The following is a 17,917-nucleotide window of genomic DNA, read 5'->3' as shown; positions in this document are numbered from 1 at the left end:
TCTTTAAGTCAGAATGTAAATCTGCTTTCTTTGAGATAATTCTGGGTTAATGGTTTTTAGCTACCTTCCCTTTATGCAAGCATTTTTCAGTTATTAATAATTAATCCAGGTCACGTGGTTTTCAGCCCGATAATTAATTTCAGCGGATAAAGCCGTATCATTGCCTTGCTCAGCAGCACAGGTTGATAAAATGGGAACAAATGAAGCCAGATGGAAGTGTTCTGAATGTATTTAATATGTAATCACATTTCTCACATCAGTTAATAATAAGTCTGCTAATAATCCGGATTATCCGATGGATAGCAGCAGATTAGCTTCAGTGTGAGAGTGACATAGACAGAATAGCTTTACAGCTGAAATACAAAGACTGTTAACAGTAAAAATTATAATAAAAGTGGATCTTCTGCTGGACAGTATGGCTATTGAAGGTTTTTGGTACTTTAGCAATGGATTTCTTTTTTAGACACACTGATCCTTGTGAAGAACACATCATATTTCTGTTGTTTTAATAATGTCCTAATTTTCATCGTACCCTCATTTAGGTGGGTCCCTCAACCCCTGAGGAGGGCTGGCAGGTCTACAGTTCAGCTCAGGACTCAGAGGGTCGATGTGTTTGTACAGTGGTGGCTCCTCAGCAGACTGTCTGTTCCAGAGATGCTCGAACCAAGCAACTACGACAACTGCTAGAAAAGGTAATCACAACAGCAGTGGCCTCAAGATACTTTATATTGTAAGGTAGACCGTACAATAATACATACAGAGAAAAAGGCAACAATCATATGACCCCCTATGAGCAAGCACTTTGGCGACAGCGGTCAGCGGAGTAGCACCTGGTCTAGATTTTTACACAGTCGCAGAGACGCTAGATTTTGACAGAAATGCAGCCACGTCTTCATTTGGGAGGGCGCTAGGGGCCCTTCTGACCTGCTACAGCATGGACCCATGAGAATAATGAGCAGAAAGGCAAGACAATACCTTCAGCTGACGGAGAACCAGAAGTTTGAGTCAGAGCTTATCATCGGTGTCATGTGGTTCTGGATCCTTTGGCACTGCTGGCATGACCCTGATGCACTTCTTGGTCACTTACGTTGGCCGGATGCTTCTGAATGGATGAGAAGCTTGGAATAGAATAGAATAGAATTCAACTTTATTGTCATTACACATGTCACAAGTACAGGCAACGAAATGCAGTCTGCATCCATCCATCCATTCCTTTCATTCCAGATGACGAGGAATAAGGTCACCATGAGGGATTTGGTTTGCTGTTCAAAAGTCATTGTTGTACATAGACTTAAAGTAAAAAAACAAAAAAAACAACAACTTCTGTTAGTACTGTTAGCACTGCTGCAGAAGTAGGTGATCTGCTTCCAATACCTTCAAACCAAACAGCTCCCACAGCTGACTGAAAAAGCTAAAAATATTATAATTGGAAAATGCTGAATATAATTCTCAAGGGCCTGTCCTTCCATGATGACTTTCTCTTCTTCCTTCTTGGGTTTCTGCTGCCTGAGGTATTCACTGAGCACCTGGTTGGTTGGGGACATCTTCCTGAGGTACTTGTGGATGTTCATTGTTTGATCCTCGACTGTGGTACTGACACTCACTAGACACCGGCCTCCTTTCTTCCACTTAGCATACAGTCTCAGGGTGTTGGGTTCTGGTTGAAACCTTACATGCATGGTCAGGGGCTTTCTGGTCTTGATGTCAGTGGCTTCTATTGCCTCCTTTGGCCAGCCTATTATCCCAGCAGGCTATCTGATCACAGGCAGGGTGTAGGTGTTAATATCCCAGATCTTCTTCTTACCATTAACCTGAGTCCTCAGGACTTACCTTACTCTCTGCAGGTACTTGGTAGTTGCAGCTTTCCTAGCGGCTTCGTCATGGTTCCCATTTGCCTGTGGGATTCCAAGGTACTTGTAACTGTCCTTAATCTCTGTAATTTTGCCTTCTGGTAGTGTGAGCCTCTCAGTTCCGACTCCCTTTCATCTCTTTGTTACCAGCTGACTACACTTTTCCAATCCAAATGACATTACGATGCCTTTGCTGGATATCCTGGTGGTGTTGATCAGTGAATCGATGTCTCCTTCCCTCTTGGCCTACAGCTTCATGTCATCCATGTAGAGGATGCAGCTGATGATTGTTCCATTCCGTAGTTGGTATCTGTAGCGAGTCTCAATGATCTCATTGAGGAGTTTCAGGCCTATGCAGAACAACAGTGGTGGCTTTCAGTGCAGTGACCCCCAAGCTTGGCATATGGCTCCAGCAGATCCCAGGAACAACACCCAACATCTCTGTTCAGAAGAGTAGAGTCCTAGGGACAGCTAAGATACTGCGCAGGACCCTCAAGCTCCCAGGCCTCTGTCAGAGGACTCGAGCTTGAAGGATAAAGACCAGTTGTATGGGCGAGCGGAGAATATGTTTTAAATATGTGTGTGTATATGACCAATTCAAGGCACTTCTGTTGTGACTTCAACAATGAAGTTATTCTAATGGGAGACTTAAAAAACTGCGATAACAAAAGTGATAGAAAGAAACTGAAATTACAGATACTTTTGGTCTAACACAAATGATCAGTGATCCCACTAGAGTAACAAATCCCTCTATAACTCATAAGACCAGGTGTTTTCTAACAAACCGGATAGAATGACAAAAACATATAACTTTTTGACTGGCTTGTCTGACCATAATGTCATATTCAAATTAAAAAAAGGAAATGACAGGTACCTTAGTGTTTATCAATGATACTGTCCTGTCCAGGTGCAGAATATGAGTCAATCCATTGAAGCGCTAGATCAGCGGTCTCAGAGAGATCTACAGTTTGTGGAGAAGATGGAAGTTCAGCTGAAAGGTCTGGAAAACAAATTCAAACAGGTGGAAGATGGACACGAGAGCAACATTGCCAGACAGTACAAGGTACTTTGCCCACATCATGAAACTGAACAATCCATCAACAACTTTGTGGTCTCTCTCTCTCTCTCTCTCTCTCTCTCTCTCTCTCTCAATAAAGAGCAATGAAGCATTTCAAAAAGAAGAGATCACTTGAAGGAACTGAACATAATTTACTGAGATAGAGAACTGCATTGCAGTGGTTTGTATCATATCTATCTAATAGACTCCAATTTTTGCATGTAAATGGAGAGTCCTCTTCACACACTAAGGTCAATTATGGTGTTCCACAGGGTTCGGTGCTAGGACCAATTCTATTTACATTATACATCCTTCCCTTAGGCAGCATCATTGGAAGACATAGCATACATTTACACTGCTATGCTGATGACACCCAGCTCTATCTGTCCATGAAGCCAGATAACACACACCAATGAGTTAAATGGGGCGATCGTGGCTCAAGAGTTGGGAGTTCGCCTTGTAATCGGAAGGTTGCCGGTTCGAGCCCCGGCTCCAACAGTCTCGGTCATTGTGTCCTTGGGCAAGACACTTCACCCGCTGCCTACTGGTGGTGGTCAGAGGGCCCGGTGGCGCCAGTGTCCGGCAGCCTCGCCTCTGTCAGTGCGCCCCAGGGTGGCTGTGGCTACAATGTAGCTTGCCATCACCAGTGTGTGAATGTGTGTGTGAATGGGTGGATGACTGGATATGTAAAGCGCTTTGCGGTCCTTAGGGACTAGTAAAGCGCTATATAAATACAGGCCATTTACCATTTACCATAAACTGCAGGAATGTCTTAAAGACCTGGATGACCGCTACTTTCTACTTTTTAATTCAGATCAAACTGAGGTTATTGTACTCGGCCCTGAAAATCTTAGAAATATGGTATCTAAGCAGATTCTTACTCTGGATGGCATTACCTTGGCCTCCAGTAACGCTGTGAGGAACCTTGGAGTAATTTTTGACCAGGACATGTCCTTCAATGCACATATTAAACAAACACTGGAAATACTGCTAAATGTTCAGTTTCTATGCCATATGTTAAAACAAGATCTAGAGTGTGATTAAAGTGGTGGGTTCTTTTACATTTTGAGAGAAGCCAATTGAGTCTAATAACAGATTAAATGCCATGTTAAGGCTCATTTACATGGATGTTAAAATCACCCACAATAATTATTTTATCTGAGCTGAGAACTAAATCAGATAAAAATTCTGAGAAATCAGACAGAAACTCTGTGTAAGGCCCAGGTGGACAATAGATAATAACAAGTAAGACTGGTTTCTGAGTTTCACAGCCGGGGTGTAGTGATTGGATTTCCGGCTCTTTTTGGAGAACCGGCTCTTTCGGCTTAGGGCACTAAAAACAGCCGGCTCTTTCGGCTGCCAACCGGCTCTTCCGGTTGTTTTGTTGCTTTAATTAATTAATTATCAACAACAACATAAAATTATTCACAAAAGAAATTACTAATGTAAAAAAAAACGTGGATTTATTTATATGATTACATATAAATATATATGGTGGCCCCTAGAGACAAAGCACGCACAAACTCCAAAACACATTTCTAGCATTAACTGAACTTCCAAAACAGAGCTACTAGATCACTTAAATTACACAATTGAAAGCATATGTGTATTGTTTGTGTATTTATACACAAGCACTCATATATATTCAAATAATTAAAAAGAAATGTTCATTTACCTGTTACTACCACACACCAAATCCGGTCATTGGTACTTCCTGGCTTGTGTAGCCACTAGGTAACAAAAGCTCAACACTGCGCCTAGCATTCTGGAGCACTTCTGTTGTGTTTTGTACGTGTTTTGGAGTTTGTACGTATTTCTGAGTTTGTACATGTTTTGTCTCTAGGGGGCCACCGTATATATACTTTTATTTATTCACTCCACATAAAATGTAATAAATAAATCTTATAATACAAAAAACAACTATTTACATTTCAACTTTTAACTACTTAAATTTTCAGCTTTTTCCTTTTAAACAAATTTAAAGTGAAACAACACAGAACACTGCCAACCACAACACAATTAAAATGTGAAAACAAAAAGAAGATGCACATTCTCTGTCATATGGACCTGCATGAATAAACTTTCTGAATCCTTTATCATCTGCAACTGAAAATAGTTGTGGATGATTACTATACCTTTCTAATGTGACGTTGTTGTCCATGGCTCTCTTTCTCTCTCTCTCCCTCCCGCTCTGTTCCTGTGCTACTGAGTGTAACTACCGCCCCTCTTTCCAGCACAAGGCTCGCGTGTGGAGTGAAGTGGAAAAAAGTGTGAGACAGAGGGTGAGAAAAAAACAAACAAACTCACATCGTTCACTTCAAAGATCCAGCTCTAAGAGCCGTTTCGTTCTCGACCGAGACATCACTACTGGGGTGGACAAGGCTAAGCATCAGGCTTTCAAATGAATTAAACGTCTGTCTGGGTCTTTGGTTGATTAATAGGCTGGTGTGAAAAATTGCTGCCACACCTCCCCCTCGGCCTGTGCTTCGAGGTTTCTGGTAGTTAGAATGACTCGGGGGTGTTGATTCATTTAAACTAACATAATCATCCTGCTGCAACCAGGTTTCTGTAAGGCAGAGTAAATCGATTTGTTGATCAATTATTAAGTCATGTAGTAATAGAGACTTGGAGGAGAGAGACCTAATATTTAATAATCCACATTTCACTGTTTTACTCTTTGGTTCAGATGTGGATACTGTATTGTTCTTTCTTTGTGATTTTTTTATGTTTAAGTTGTTTGTTGCTGGTTTTTAGTTTGTTTTCTGTCCGTTTGGGAGCTGACACAGTCTCTATGGAGATGGTTTTTGGGGGGTTAGCAGCAGGAGAGAAGCTGCAGAGAGGCGTGTAAGACTGCAACTCTGCTTTCTGGTCCCAACTCTGGATAGTCATATTTTGGGGGGTTTAATACATTTGTCCATATTTCTAGAAATGAGAGCTGCTTCATCCAAAGTGGGATGGATGCCGTCTCTCCTAACAAGACCAGGTTTCCTCCAGAAGGTTTGCCAATTATCTATGAAGCCCACATCGTTTCTGGGACACCACTCAGACAGCCAGCAATTTAAGGAGAACATGTCTCTCCTGGTCTGATTGGGGAGGGGACCAGAGAAAACTACAGAGTCCCACACTGTTTTGGCAAAGTTACACACCGATTCAATATTGATTTTAGGGACCTCCGATTGGCGTAACCGGGTGTCATTACTGCCAACGTGAATTATGATTTTACTGAATTTATGTTTACCCTTAGCCAGCAGTTTTAAATTTCCCTCAATGTCGCCTGCTCTGGCCCCTGGAAGACAATTGACTATAGTTGCCGGTGTCTCTAGCTTCACATGTCTGAGAACAGAATCACCAATTACCAGAGTTTGACCCCCAGCGGGTGTGTCGCCGAGTGACACACCTCCACCACACACACATCCACACAAACCAAAGCGATGTCATGGCACCAACCTGCGGCTCTTTAGTCGTTATAGTGCAGCTCCGCGTGGTTTGGGAAAATAAATTAGAAGTATTTAGCTGAAGTGTATTTTATTTATGTTAGTTCTTTTTTAAACTTGTAGTTCTAAACTGGAAGATTATCATGATATTGAAATATAAAAATAAAATTATATTCTATTATTTTTTTCATCACTCAAAATAAGTGTCACACTCGCAGAAGGCGGTGTACCCGCCGAAACGCCATGCATTTATTGAGACTTTCAACCCCAGGTAAGCCAATTATGGATCTTTGGATCCACATTATGTCAGCAGCTATTCTCCACTGTGAACTATGTTAAAAACAAACACCGCTCACGCCTCACAGATGACAGCTTACAGTCCTGCGTAAAGATGAAAGTGACTTTGTACAGCCCCAATTTGCAGACGCTGTGCGCAGAGGTTCAGGAGCAGAAGTCCCATTGTAAACATATCACGGCAGACCCGACGATGTTTCCATGAACATGCTTTTCAGCATATCTTTATTGACCACTTTTCACACACGGTTCCAGTACGCATACAGCCGGCTGGCTGTAGCTTTTCAGCTCACAGCCCGACACATACCAACACAACACCACAGATAGCACAGACGTTAAGGTGGCGAGGCGTGACTGCGGGTGCTGCTCAGGTGTGTCCGCCTCCCCTGCAGCGGCGCTGCAGACCACGCCAGGTCTTTTCAGGTAAAATACATATTTAGGCAGAATTTTGCAAATGTCTATCTTTCTTTTTTTAGCAGCATAGTGCTTTTTTCCAATTATTTTTTAAAAACCAGGTCAAGGCTCCAAAATCCCAAAGGAGATATAAGGGTGGCGTCTCACAACAGTTTTTGTTTGCTACGTGGATCATTTTAGTTCAGCTGGGTGTCTTTCCTTTAAGTGTTCAAAATGTGTTAATTACATAAATAAAATGTAATTTTCTCTGTAGCCCTTCACAGATTTTGATAAGCAACACACCTTAGTTGTTCACAAAAAGCATAAAGGTAAAAAACAATATATACACTGTTATCTTCATTTTAGATGTCAAAAAGTATTTGTGGCTCCCTCTGTTGTCTTTTGCGTGGAAACCGGGTCCAAATGGCTCTTTGGATGTTAAAGGTTGGTGACCCCTGGTCTAGGGTCACCGAAATCAACAGGATTCATTCTGAGGGTCATGGATGTGCATCCAAAATTATTTAAAAAAAACCCCAAATGGATGAAAGATCTATAAGTCTAAAATTTAAAGTGTGACTTGGTGGCGGTGCTAGAGAAAAAGTCATGTCAGGGGTTTTGGTGATGACATGATGACATGAATGGGTTCATCAGCTTCTGGCCATGAATGTTGTCAGTAATTTTGAAAATATTTCATGCAAACCTTTCAAGATACATTTATTCTAAATTAAAAGTTTGGCCTGATGGTGGCACTAGAGTTTCATTATCAAGGGGCTATTTGTGTATTAAATAAATAAACAAAGTGGCTGACACAAACACTTGGTCAACAATTTTATGTAACCATTTTCTGGAGGCAAATATCCCATGGGGTTGACCCCAACGGTAAAACATGTTAGTAATATTTGAGGAGAATATGAGGGTTAAAAGTAGAGAGGATGTCTGTCTTCCAAAGAGGGCCCAGTGGTGCCAGTGTCCGGCAGCCTCGCCTCTGTCAGTGCGCCCCAGGGCAGCTGTGGCTACAATGTAGCTGCCATCACCAGTATGTGAATGTGTGTGTGAATGGGTGAATGACTGAATGTGTAAAGTGCTTTGGAGTCCTTAGGGACTAGTAAAGCGCTATACAAATACAGGCCATTTACCATTTACCAAAGACAAACTGGGAGCTGGTTCCACAGAAAAGGGGCCAGAAAGCTGAAGGCTCTGCCTCCCATTCTGCTCTTAATTCTGCCCTAGTAACCACAAGTAAACCGGCAGTCAGAGAGTAAAGTGCTGTATTAGGATAATTTGATGCAATTAGGTCTTTACAATATGTTGAACATATGTGAGATTTAAAAGGACATTTGAAAACATCTGATCTAAAGTTTTTTTTTTTCTGAATGTCTGCTGTTTGTCAGTCCATCAAAGCAAAGATGGAGGAGTTAAGGCCTCTCATCCCAGTTCTGGAGTCCTACAAAGCAGATGCACTGTTGGTCCGCCAGTTTAAAGAAGAGGCAGCGAATGTGACGGAGCTGCTGGGATCATTGCAGGAACAGCTCGGAGGTCTGGACTACCAGGAGCTCCACAGCCGGGTGATAAGCCTGGAGGACCGACTGAAGGCTTGCATGCAGAGGCTAGGTGGGTAGAGGAAAATAAAATCTGAAGCTCATACTATCTTTTCTGAATCAAGAAAATATCTGAACTTGCCTTTGTGGACTAAAGTTTTCAGAGGGCTGGGTGTGACCACACAAAGCTGTGTACATTAAACTCATAATATCTCCTGCAGTTTCTGCAAATTTTCATGTTATTTTGTCCACATGTGCCTATGTTTGTTTTTTAGCTTGTGGGAAGCTCACAGGAATCTCCGAGCCAATCACCATAAAGACATCTGGATCTAGATTTGGATCATGGATGACTGACCCACTTGCTCCAGCTGGAGACAACAGAGTAAGTCTTAATATGTAACAGTAAATCAAATTTATGAGCATATCATACTGGCTCTCTTCAGTGTTGGGAAGGTTACTTTTAAAATGTATTCCACTACAGATTACAGATTAGATCCCCCAAAATGTATTTTGTAACGTAACTCAATAAGAGTAACGTAATGGAATACTTTGGATTACTTAATATATTATGATGTTTTTTACAACTACATGAATGTACTATTGCTGTGTGATTTATTACTATTACTGAAGGTTACTCGCCATACCAATACCAACTAGATGTTTAAATCTTAATATAAATGAGTAACAGTAGGGTAGACATTAGGTAAGGCTGCAATTTTTGCAGCGATCTCGTATAGAAAACTATTCGGCGCATATATAAAACAGGTCCGCGGCTCCGAACCGTAGTAAAGGGACCTCTGGCTAATACGTCGGGTTCGTGTCGGGCTCGTAGCTGAAAACTAGCTTTACTTTGTTGTCTAGGTCAACTTTGCTAGCGAGAGACAGAGAGAGGCGTTGAAAGGCTGCTCCAACGGAACTTATTTTTTCACGAACACAGTGTACAGTCGAGTCTTAATAGCTTACTTACAACTAGGCTACACTGCCCATGAGACTACATTCTTTACAGCTATGCCTGTAACACTCTGCCTATTGCCTTCTTATTAAGTCATTCTTTTGAATAATAATTTTTAAAAATATTTCTTCACGTCATTATGCGGCCACAAGTAGAGGTGACATGGGCCACGAGACTGAGACACAGGCATTAGACCCTCTTAATGCGTGTTTTGTTTGGGTTTCCACCGGCGTGGAATCACCAAAAATAGAGAGGTGACAGCCTAACATATGAAATAGGAAAAGACCGCCGTGTAATCCATTTATTTCAGCAAAGTAACTGTATTCTGAATACCACATTTTTAAACGGTAACTGTAACGGAATACAGTTACTCATATTTTGTATTTTAAATAGGTAACGGTGGTACATGTATTCTGTTACTTTCCAACACTGGCTCTTTTTTTAGCTTAGAGAGTTTTTCGTGTCACTATATGAACACGAATTAGAAGTAACTGGATAAGGATATCTCGGCTGCAGTGGTCATTTTACGATGTTTTGCTATGCATACATTGCATGTCTGTGGAACATAAAGGATTCAAGTTAACAATACAAATAATTATGATTGTTTTTATTTTTAATATTTGTTCTTTTTCCTTACAGGTATGGTACATGGATGGGTACCATAACAATCGCTTTGTTAGGGAGTACCAGTCCATGTCTGACTTCATGATGACAGACAATTTCACCTCTCACCGACTTCCTCATCCCTGGTCTGGTACTGGGCAGGTGGTTTATAATGGATCTCTTTACTTCAACAAGTTTCAGAGTCACACAATCATTAAATTTGACTTCAGCACATCGCTCATCAGCAGATCGCGACAACTTGACTTTGCTGGTTACAACAATATGTACCATTACTCCTGGGGTGGGCACTCAGACATTGACCTCATGGTGGACGAGGGTGGGCTGTGGGCTGTATATGCTACCAATCAAAATGCTGGTAATATTGTTCTTAGCCAGCTAAACCCCAACACCCTACAGATCATCCGCAGCTGGACCACCAACCATCCAAAACGCAGCGCTGGTGAGGCCTTCATGATCTGTGGAACCCTGTATGTCACCAATGGGTACTCAGGTGGAACCAAAGTATACTACGCCTTTTCCACCAACTCATCCACTTATGAGTACATCGACATCCCTCTGACCAACAAATACAGCCACCTGTCTATGCTTGACTACAACCCTCGAGACAGAGCGCTCTACGCCTGGAACAATGGCCACCAAGTTCTTTATAATGTCACACTTTATCACATAATACAGTAACAATCAATATTAGCCACTCTCACATTCAAAAGAAAAAACAAATCAAGACCCCACAATGTTACTGCAATCACAGTACACACGATCCCTTACACAGGATGCTCTGTGGGCCTTTACAAAGTAATGCTCCAAAATTTTATACAATTAAAGAATAAATATGATTTTCCTGAAAACATTAGGTGATATCAAACTATACAACTAAATAAAAAAAATAGAATAAATCCTAAAGTACTCTGACTGTTAGAGGGTCAAAAGAAAATAGAAAATAGTTATCAGGTCAGTTTATTTGCTTCCTGGACAGAGAGTGGTGTATTAGCTACAATTAGCTTAGCTCCATCTGAAGAGAAAAAAAACCTTCCAAAAAGCTGAAGGCTGGGTCCCTGATTCTCCTCTTGTCCACACATTCCTCTCTAACAGAAACTTCATCATCTTAAAAAATGACTCACCTGCATGTGAAATCTTCAGGGAACTGCTAGCCCTGAGATAGAAGAGAGCCCATTCTGAAAGCGGAACCACTAACTTTACAGCCCTTGTCAGTATATAGGTAGTGACTTAAGATTTAGTTCAGGTTTAGAGAAATATTTTGATTGCCAGTATAGGCCTTTAAGGTGTCAGCTGGTGTACTCAAGAGTAGAACCGGGATCAAATCAGGAAACCCGTCTATGTGATGCTGTGTTTGAACACTTCAGGTGCTATTACATTTTTAGACCAGTCCATTAAATATGTCAAAAGAACATAAGAGGAATCTAAGCGAGTGTTGGGTTTTTTTCTGTCATGATGGAGCTAGCTAACCAAACCAAATGTTCTCAGTAGCTGTGCCCCAAAATGTCGGCTGCATCCTCCTGAGGCCACATTTGTAGGCCAATTACGTCACAGCCAGGCAACAAAGGCTGTCCCAATTCGTCGACTCCTTCAAATGCGGCCGACAAATGCGTTCTTCATTTCCCTGAATTTGAAGTATGGGTCGGGTGTGTCCTTCGTGGCCCACCATATATCAGAATTCATAGCGCGGCTCAGCCAATTCCAGTTTCCAACAATGGCGGCCGCTACTAAGTTTTAAAATTGCTCTTGTTAATCTTTCTGGGTCACAAAATAAACTTTAGACATATTTTCAGACGAGAAAGTAGCTGTGTAAACTTCAAATACCTTCTTGGTTTATCAAGACATCGCATATTTGCAAAAGTACTCTGAAGTTTTCGGAGACGTCTGTTACCCACCCACTCGATAGCTAGCCGGGGGGTTCAATGGTCACTCGAGCTGGCGAGAGCAGCAGACTCCCGGCTTCATCGTTTTTAGACCCCCGCTGTCTTTCGCTACTCAGGTTAAACATGATATATAAGTCACTCGGATAACTTAAACATGTAATTGTTTGGCTTTTTTCAGTGTTTTATTTGTTCCGGAGTAAATCGGTTTGGCTGAGATCAAAGTTATTAGATTATTAGATTAAATAAAACTTTATTAATCCATCGGGTGGGTTCCTCCCACCCGGGGTGGCTGTAGCTCAGGTGGCAGAGCAGGTCAGCCACTAATCAGAAGGTCGGTGGTTCGATCCCAGGCTGTCTCCTGGCTGCATGCCAAATATCCTTGGGCAAGATACTAACCCCATGTTTGCCACCTGCTGGTGGTGGTCAGAGGGCCCGGTGGCGCCAGTGTCCGGCAGCCTCGCCTCTGTCAGTGCGCCCCAGGGTAACTGTGGCTACAATGTAGCTTGCCATTACCAGTGTGTGAATGTGTGTGTGAATGGGTGAATGACTGAATGTAGTGTAAAGCGCTTTGGGGTCCTTAGGGACTGAGTAAAGCGCTATACAAATGCAGGCCATTTACCATTCCTCCGGGATTTTCAAACAGCTGAATAAACGTCAAATAGAAAACTGATTAAACACGGTCGAGAATTTACACCAGTGTCCTGTTATATTTTAGATACCAAGGAGCAGACGGCTGAGTTTATTAAACTTCACAGACACAGCGGTCACGCAAATCTGAATGCTAGACCGTCAGATTTCACAGCCTTGCACTTCCGGCCTTCTCGGTCTTAGAAGGACTTGGCCCACGTATGCCGCGAAGGCCGGGTCCTCCGAAGGATGCAGCCGATGTTTTGGGACACGTTTGTGTAAAGCTAGGCTAAAAGCTAGCTGGAATTCTCAGTACTGAAATACTGCACAAAGCATTGGACTGTTAACTTATGTCATTGACTTCTTTTACTAAATGTTTCTTAAAAATTGTATTTAAATCATTAACTCAGTTGTTTGACACAAATGCACTTAAAATGTGAAACACAGTGAAATTAAAAATTTCACAGTGAGAAAACCCAACATTTTTACATGACATATTTTGATGGACACTGAAGAATGCTTCACAGTTTTTTCAAGATTTATTTTCTCTGCGTAATCTCTTCTGACTGAAGCAAGACCCGCTGTTCTTATTCTTATATCCCTTAATATTATAAATAATAATGTATTTCTTACTGTTGTGTGTTATACAGCAATACAAATGATTGCCTGTTTTTCGCAATACTTCATTCAGTTTTTAGATTTATCATTGTACCATGTGAAATTCATTAAGATCACTGAGCTATGGGCATAGTCTAACTATTTAAACAATAAGAATTCCTCTACACACTCACCTGTTGTTCTCAATAAGTAATTTGAGTGTTGCCCTGAATGGTAGTTATGAACGCACATGATGCTTGGCTGATACATTGATGCTAAAATCCTCTTTACCATCAAACGTCTTGTCCAGCATCACTTTAGATTCCATGACATCGTGTGATCTGTCAGACAGAAGAACCCAGTACGACGTTTGTGCAAAACAGATGATATGTACAGAAACTGTAGTCTGTTGGTCTCAGTGAACATCAGTTAGCTGATTTCAGTATCACTGGTCTGTGCAGCTTTTAGGTATTTGAGGCTAAGCCTAAAAACAAAGTGACTGCACAACAGTTGTTCTTCATTCTAACACCCGATTGACTTGTAATAGCTTATTTGCTTTTGTTTTCCATATCAGATGATTTTTTTTTTTACAGTACTTTAAGTACGTCTTGATGCATGCTCAATCATCCAGGTAAGTAAATCTCCAAAGGTTGATTCTGTGCATCTGGACGTAGCTACGTTCAGATGCACAGAATCAACTTTTGGATAGTACTTTAAGTATTTGTTTGTTTGTCTGTCATAAATGTTTGGCGTAAGCAGCAGGTTTTAATTCTACAGCCCCCTTCAAATGTGTAAGATGATTTATTCCGTTTTCATGACCAATAGCCTTAATATGTGATTGTGCTATGGATTTCTTCACCCAACCACTTTTAAAACAAAATTTAAACTAAGAGGCTCAGTTTCATGAACTGTTCGTGAACTCTTCATGTGTCTTTTTAAAGGCTTCATTGATCCCACAAGGCAACACGTTACAGTAACATGATTATGAATAGTACACTCTACAAATACACAACACAGTTAAAATAAAAGTGCCACAGGTAAGGGCCTTAAATTATGAGATAGTACAACAATATATATATATATATATATATATATATATATATATATATATATATCAGCAATGAAATACAAAGAAAAATAAATGGGTGATGAACAGTAATAATGGAGAGCAGTTTGTTCACCGACCTCGGACCCTCAGAGGCGTTTAAAAATGCCTCTCACATTCTGATCAATGATGCTTCCAGCTTTGTGGATTGATCTGCAATCAGTGCCAGAGAAGGCAGAAAGCACAGTTTCAGCAGTCATGGCGAAGTAAACAAACATCAGTGAGATCAGAAAGGCGGCAGGTAAGTTCAATGTGGGTGTCATGTTATGGCTGTGTGCAGGCAAGAGAGGACCCAAGACGCAGACTCAGGCGAGGCAAGACGTGAACTCAAAAGCAGCTTTACTGCTGACCGGAGAAAACAACACAGAAACCTAAACTGGGGGAGGGGAATTGATTCCTCCTACGAGGGTAGAAGGAAGGTGCGTGGGCCATCCCACGGGAGAACCCCCGATCCCAGTCTGGGTTGTCAAGGAAGAGGCGCTGGCGCCGCCTTCTATAGCAGACTTCTTGCCACTCGTCAGCCATGACGGGTGGTTTTTAATATTCGTTTTATATTCTTTTTCTTTTTTAATTTAAATGAAATGCAAAAAAAAAAAAATTAATGAATTGTTTTTTCAACTAAAAGTGAAACCCAAAAGGGGCTCAAACAACTAAAAGAGAGCCCAAAGGCTTGAAAATCCCTTAAAATAAAAACCGTCTGTTCGGCTGTTTCTTTTAAATTTCTGCTAAAAAATAAATAAAATAACTAAATAAGGTTTGTTTTTAAACAAAAAGGATACACCCAAAAGGGCTTAAACAACTAAAAGAGAGCACAAAGGCTTAAAAATCCCTAAAAACAAAAGAGCGTGTCTTCTGGTTCAAAAAAAAAAATCAAACGTGCCTCAGGCAATGTTTCGACCTTAAGAGGTCTTCCTCAGGCCTGTGAGGCACGAAAGAAAATAAAAACAACTAAAACCCAAGCGCTCAAACCAATGGCTGGCTGCTGGAGATGTGCACCGTTTGGCCGTCGAAAGCAGAACGAGCTCTCTCTCCTATTTGCACTCCTTTTATACCCTCTGGTCTGTAATGCTGTTTGTACCGTCCCTTTTTTTAAAATGTTGTTTCAATGTCCCTGTCTTCTTACAAAATTAGGTTTTGACTTTGTATGTGTTCATGTAATTGTGCTACAATAAATTATATTACATGAATTGAAAAAAAAAACTTGGATTAAATTATTTAAATTTATTTGTGTTAATGCTTATCTAATATTTGAGTGTATAAATTAATAATTATTCTTTGACAATATAATGATGAATTTACTGTTATTGGTTTAACACTTTTACATGAAATTAATATATTTTAATATTTGTACTTTATAAAATTAATTAGGGGAAAATTTTATCTTTTTTAACAAGTCAAACTCAGAATTAGGGTTAGACATAAAGCCAATTTGGGTTATTAGGGGAAAGGTTAGGGGGAGCTAGGGGAAGGGGACTGAGCCTGCCACCTCTGTGAGGCAGGAAACGCACGGGCCATCCCTCCCGAAGGAAACCCACCCTGCTGGATGTCCCGATTACGGGAAAGCCTCCGCCTTTTCCCATATCGGACAACGGTCCAATCACCTGAGGCCATCCGGTTAGGGGAAATCAAGTTGGGAGTCCGGTCCCCGAAGGGGGCCGGGCTCCAATGCACTGTCCATACCTGCCCCCATCCCGGGCGTCAAGGTCCCCCATAGCATGCCCCAAGAGACTGTGATCGTCCAACGGACCGGTGATGATGTCCCAATCCCGTCCCCAAAAATCACCCACACCTAGGCTTTCACTATAATCCTTATTTTATTGTATTATCTTTTTATTGTCTCATTAATTTGACATTATTGTGTATTTTAATTTTTTAAGGTAATATTTAAGGACACATCATCAGTAGTGGACCTTGGAATCATTGGGTGTTTCGGCCATTATCACTAGACATCCTCTTCCAAGGAAGGCCCTCCCAAGGTTGATCACGTCTTGGAGTGTGTCATCAACTAAATAAAATAACAGTAATTAATTAATGCCTATCTGGGCTTTAATTTTTAAAGTTTCCAAGGGGCCAATCAGGCCCTGTCAGGTTCAGTCGCATTTTAAAGAGCTAATGAGGCCCTATTTGGGTTCATGGAAATCTAACGTATGTCCGTGACTTTGAAAATTTCACTCATTAACTCACAATTATTAACTTTTAGCTTCTGCAAGTTTAAAGTATTAATATCATCACATAGATGCTTCTCCTTCATTCGTTTCCTATATTTGTTATCATGTATTTCCACTTACCTGCACCTTGTTCTTCAAATGAGGCTTCCTCCCTGACCTGTCTGCCACCTGCTCCCTGTGCTCCATGTGCTCTGCCTGGTCTGACTTCCTGGTTCCCATCATGCACTTGGTCGATATCCAGGGCAACCACTGTTGTGTCCTTGAACTGCCATTTTGAAATCCAGTCGCCATCTTGGATCATTAGCTTTAGCCATAGCGCAATGTTAGCTTCCATATTAGCATCAACGAAACTCAATATAAAGTTGACTAGTCACATGTACATATTGTCCTTTATCATGTGTCACTGTCATATAATTGTTAGCATTAGCTTAGCACTTTGGCTTTCTTTGTTTTTATTATTTTAGGGTTAGGTTAGGGGAAATTGAAACTCCTCCCTGCACGAGGAGGGCAGGAGTAGGTGCACGCTCCGCACCATGACCCTTCCCGAGACCCGTTACGTTGTCGCCACCCCATCTACCGTATCCGGCAGTCCCCAGGTCCGAATTGAGGTAAGTACCGTCCTTTTCTTTTTTAGGTTCAGGTAAGTACCAAATTATATTTAATTTTGCCAAATTTGTGTTTTATTTGTCCTGTTCTTTAGGTTTTTAACTGTTTTTTAATAAAATTTGTCTTTGCTCAATGAATTTAGTCTCTGTGTCGTTTTTATTTCCAATTTTTAGGTTTTTAAACTTCTTTTATCCATAAATTATCCAATGTTTAGGTTATAAATTTAGGATGTTCCAATTTTTAGGATTCAATTTGTAGGCCAGTAAATCAATATTTAAATGAAAAAACATCAAAAGAAATCCCCCCCGAAAATAACAAACTAAAATAACAAACTAAAACAACAAACAAAAACACTTTTTAGTGCTGACGCATGGCTGTAGCTACGTTTCGGCTGGATTGTGCCTTCTTCAGGCTGTGCACATGCGTCGCTGGCCAAATTAAAATGAAGAGACTCTTCTCTGCCCCTCCTTTTATATGTGCTGTGGCTCCTCCCTCCAGCAGCCGCTGAAAGTACCGGATGTACGTCACTTTGCTTTTTTTCTTTTTTTGTGTTTTTCTCTTTTTCTTTTTCTGGTTTTTCCTTTTTCTTTTTTCTTGCTGCTTACTTTTACTTAATCCTTTGCTTCCCTTCTTTCCTTCTCTCCTTTCCTACCTTTTCTTTGCCTTCTTCCTTTTGTCTCCTAATCCCTGCATCCCTTCCTTTTGCCTTAAAGTCCCTCCTTACTCTTCTCCCCTCCATTGACTTTCCTTTGACAGTCCCTGTTTTCTGGCCTCTATTTGTCTTTACTTTGG

General features: G+C 41.0%; 1 protein-coding gene across 1 annotated transcript; it reads left to right on the top strand.

The window, feature by feature from the left end:
• Window positions 1–554: 554 nt before the first annotated feature.
• LOC146640559 (noelin-like) lies at window positions 555–13,370 on the top strand. Its single transcript, XM_085400082.1, has 5 exons — window positions 555–692; window positions 2,758–2,913; window positions 8,420–8,639; window positions 8,842–8,948; window positions 10,158–13,370. Exons 2-5 carry the CDS (start codon window positions 2,767–2,769, stop codon window positions 10,818–10,820), a joined length of 1,137 nt encoding a protein of 378 aa, XP_085256208.1. The 5' UTR covers window positions 555–692; window positions 2,758–2,766; the 3' UTR covers window positions 10,821–13,370.
• Window positions 13,371–17,917: the final 4,547 nt, after the last annotated feature.

The sequence above is a fragment of the Rhamphochromis longiceps genome, unplaced genomic scaffold (genome assembly GCF_057381845.1).
Source record: "Rhamphochromis longiceps isolate RC_006_pf unplaced genomic scaffold, R_longiceps_female_GT1.1 unmapped_scaffold_5, whole genome shotgun sequence".
NCBI lineage: Eukaryota > Metazoa > Chordata > Actinopteri > Cichliformes > Cichlidae > Rhamphochromis > Rhamphochromis longiceps.
The sequence above is the reverse complement of the archived record's forward strand: the minus strand, read 5'-3'. Positions and strand labels throughout refer to the sequence as shown.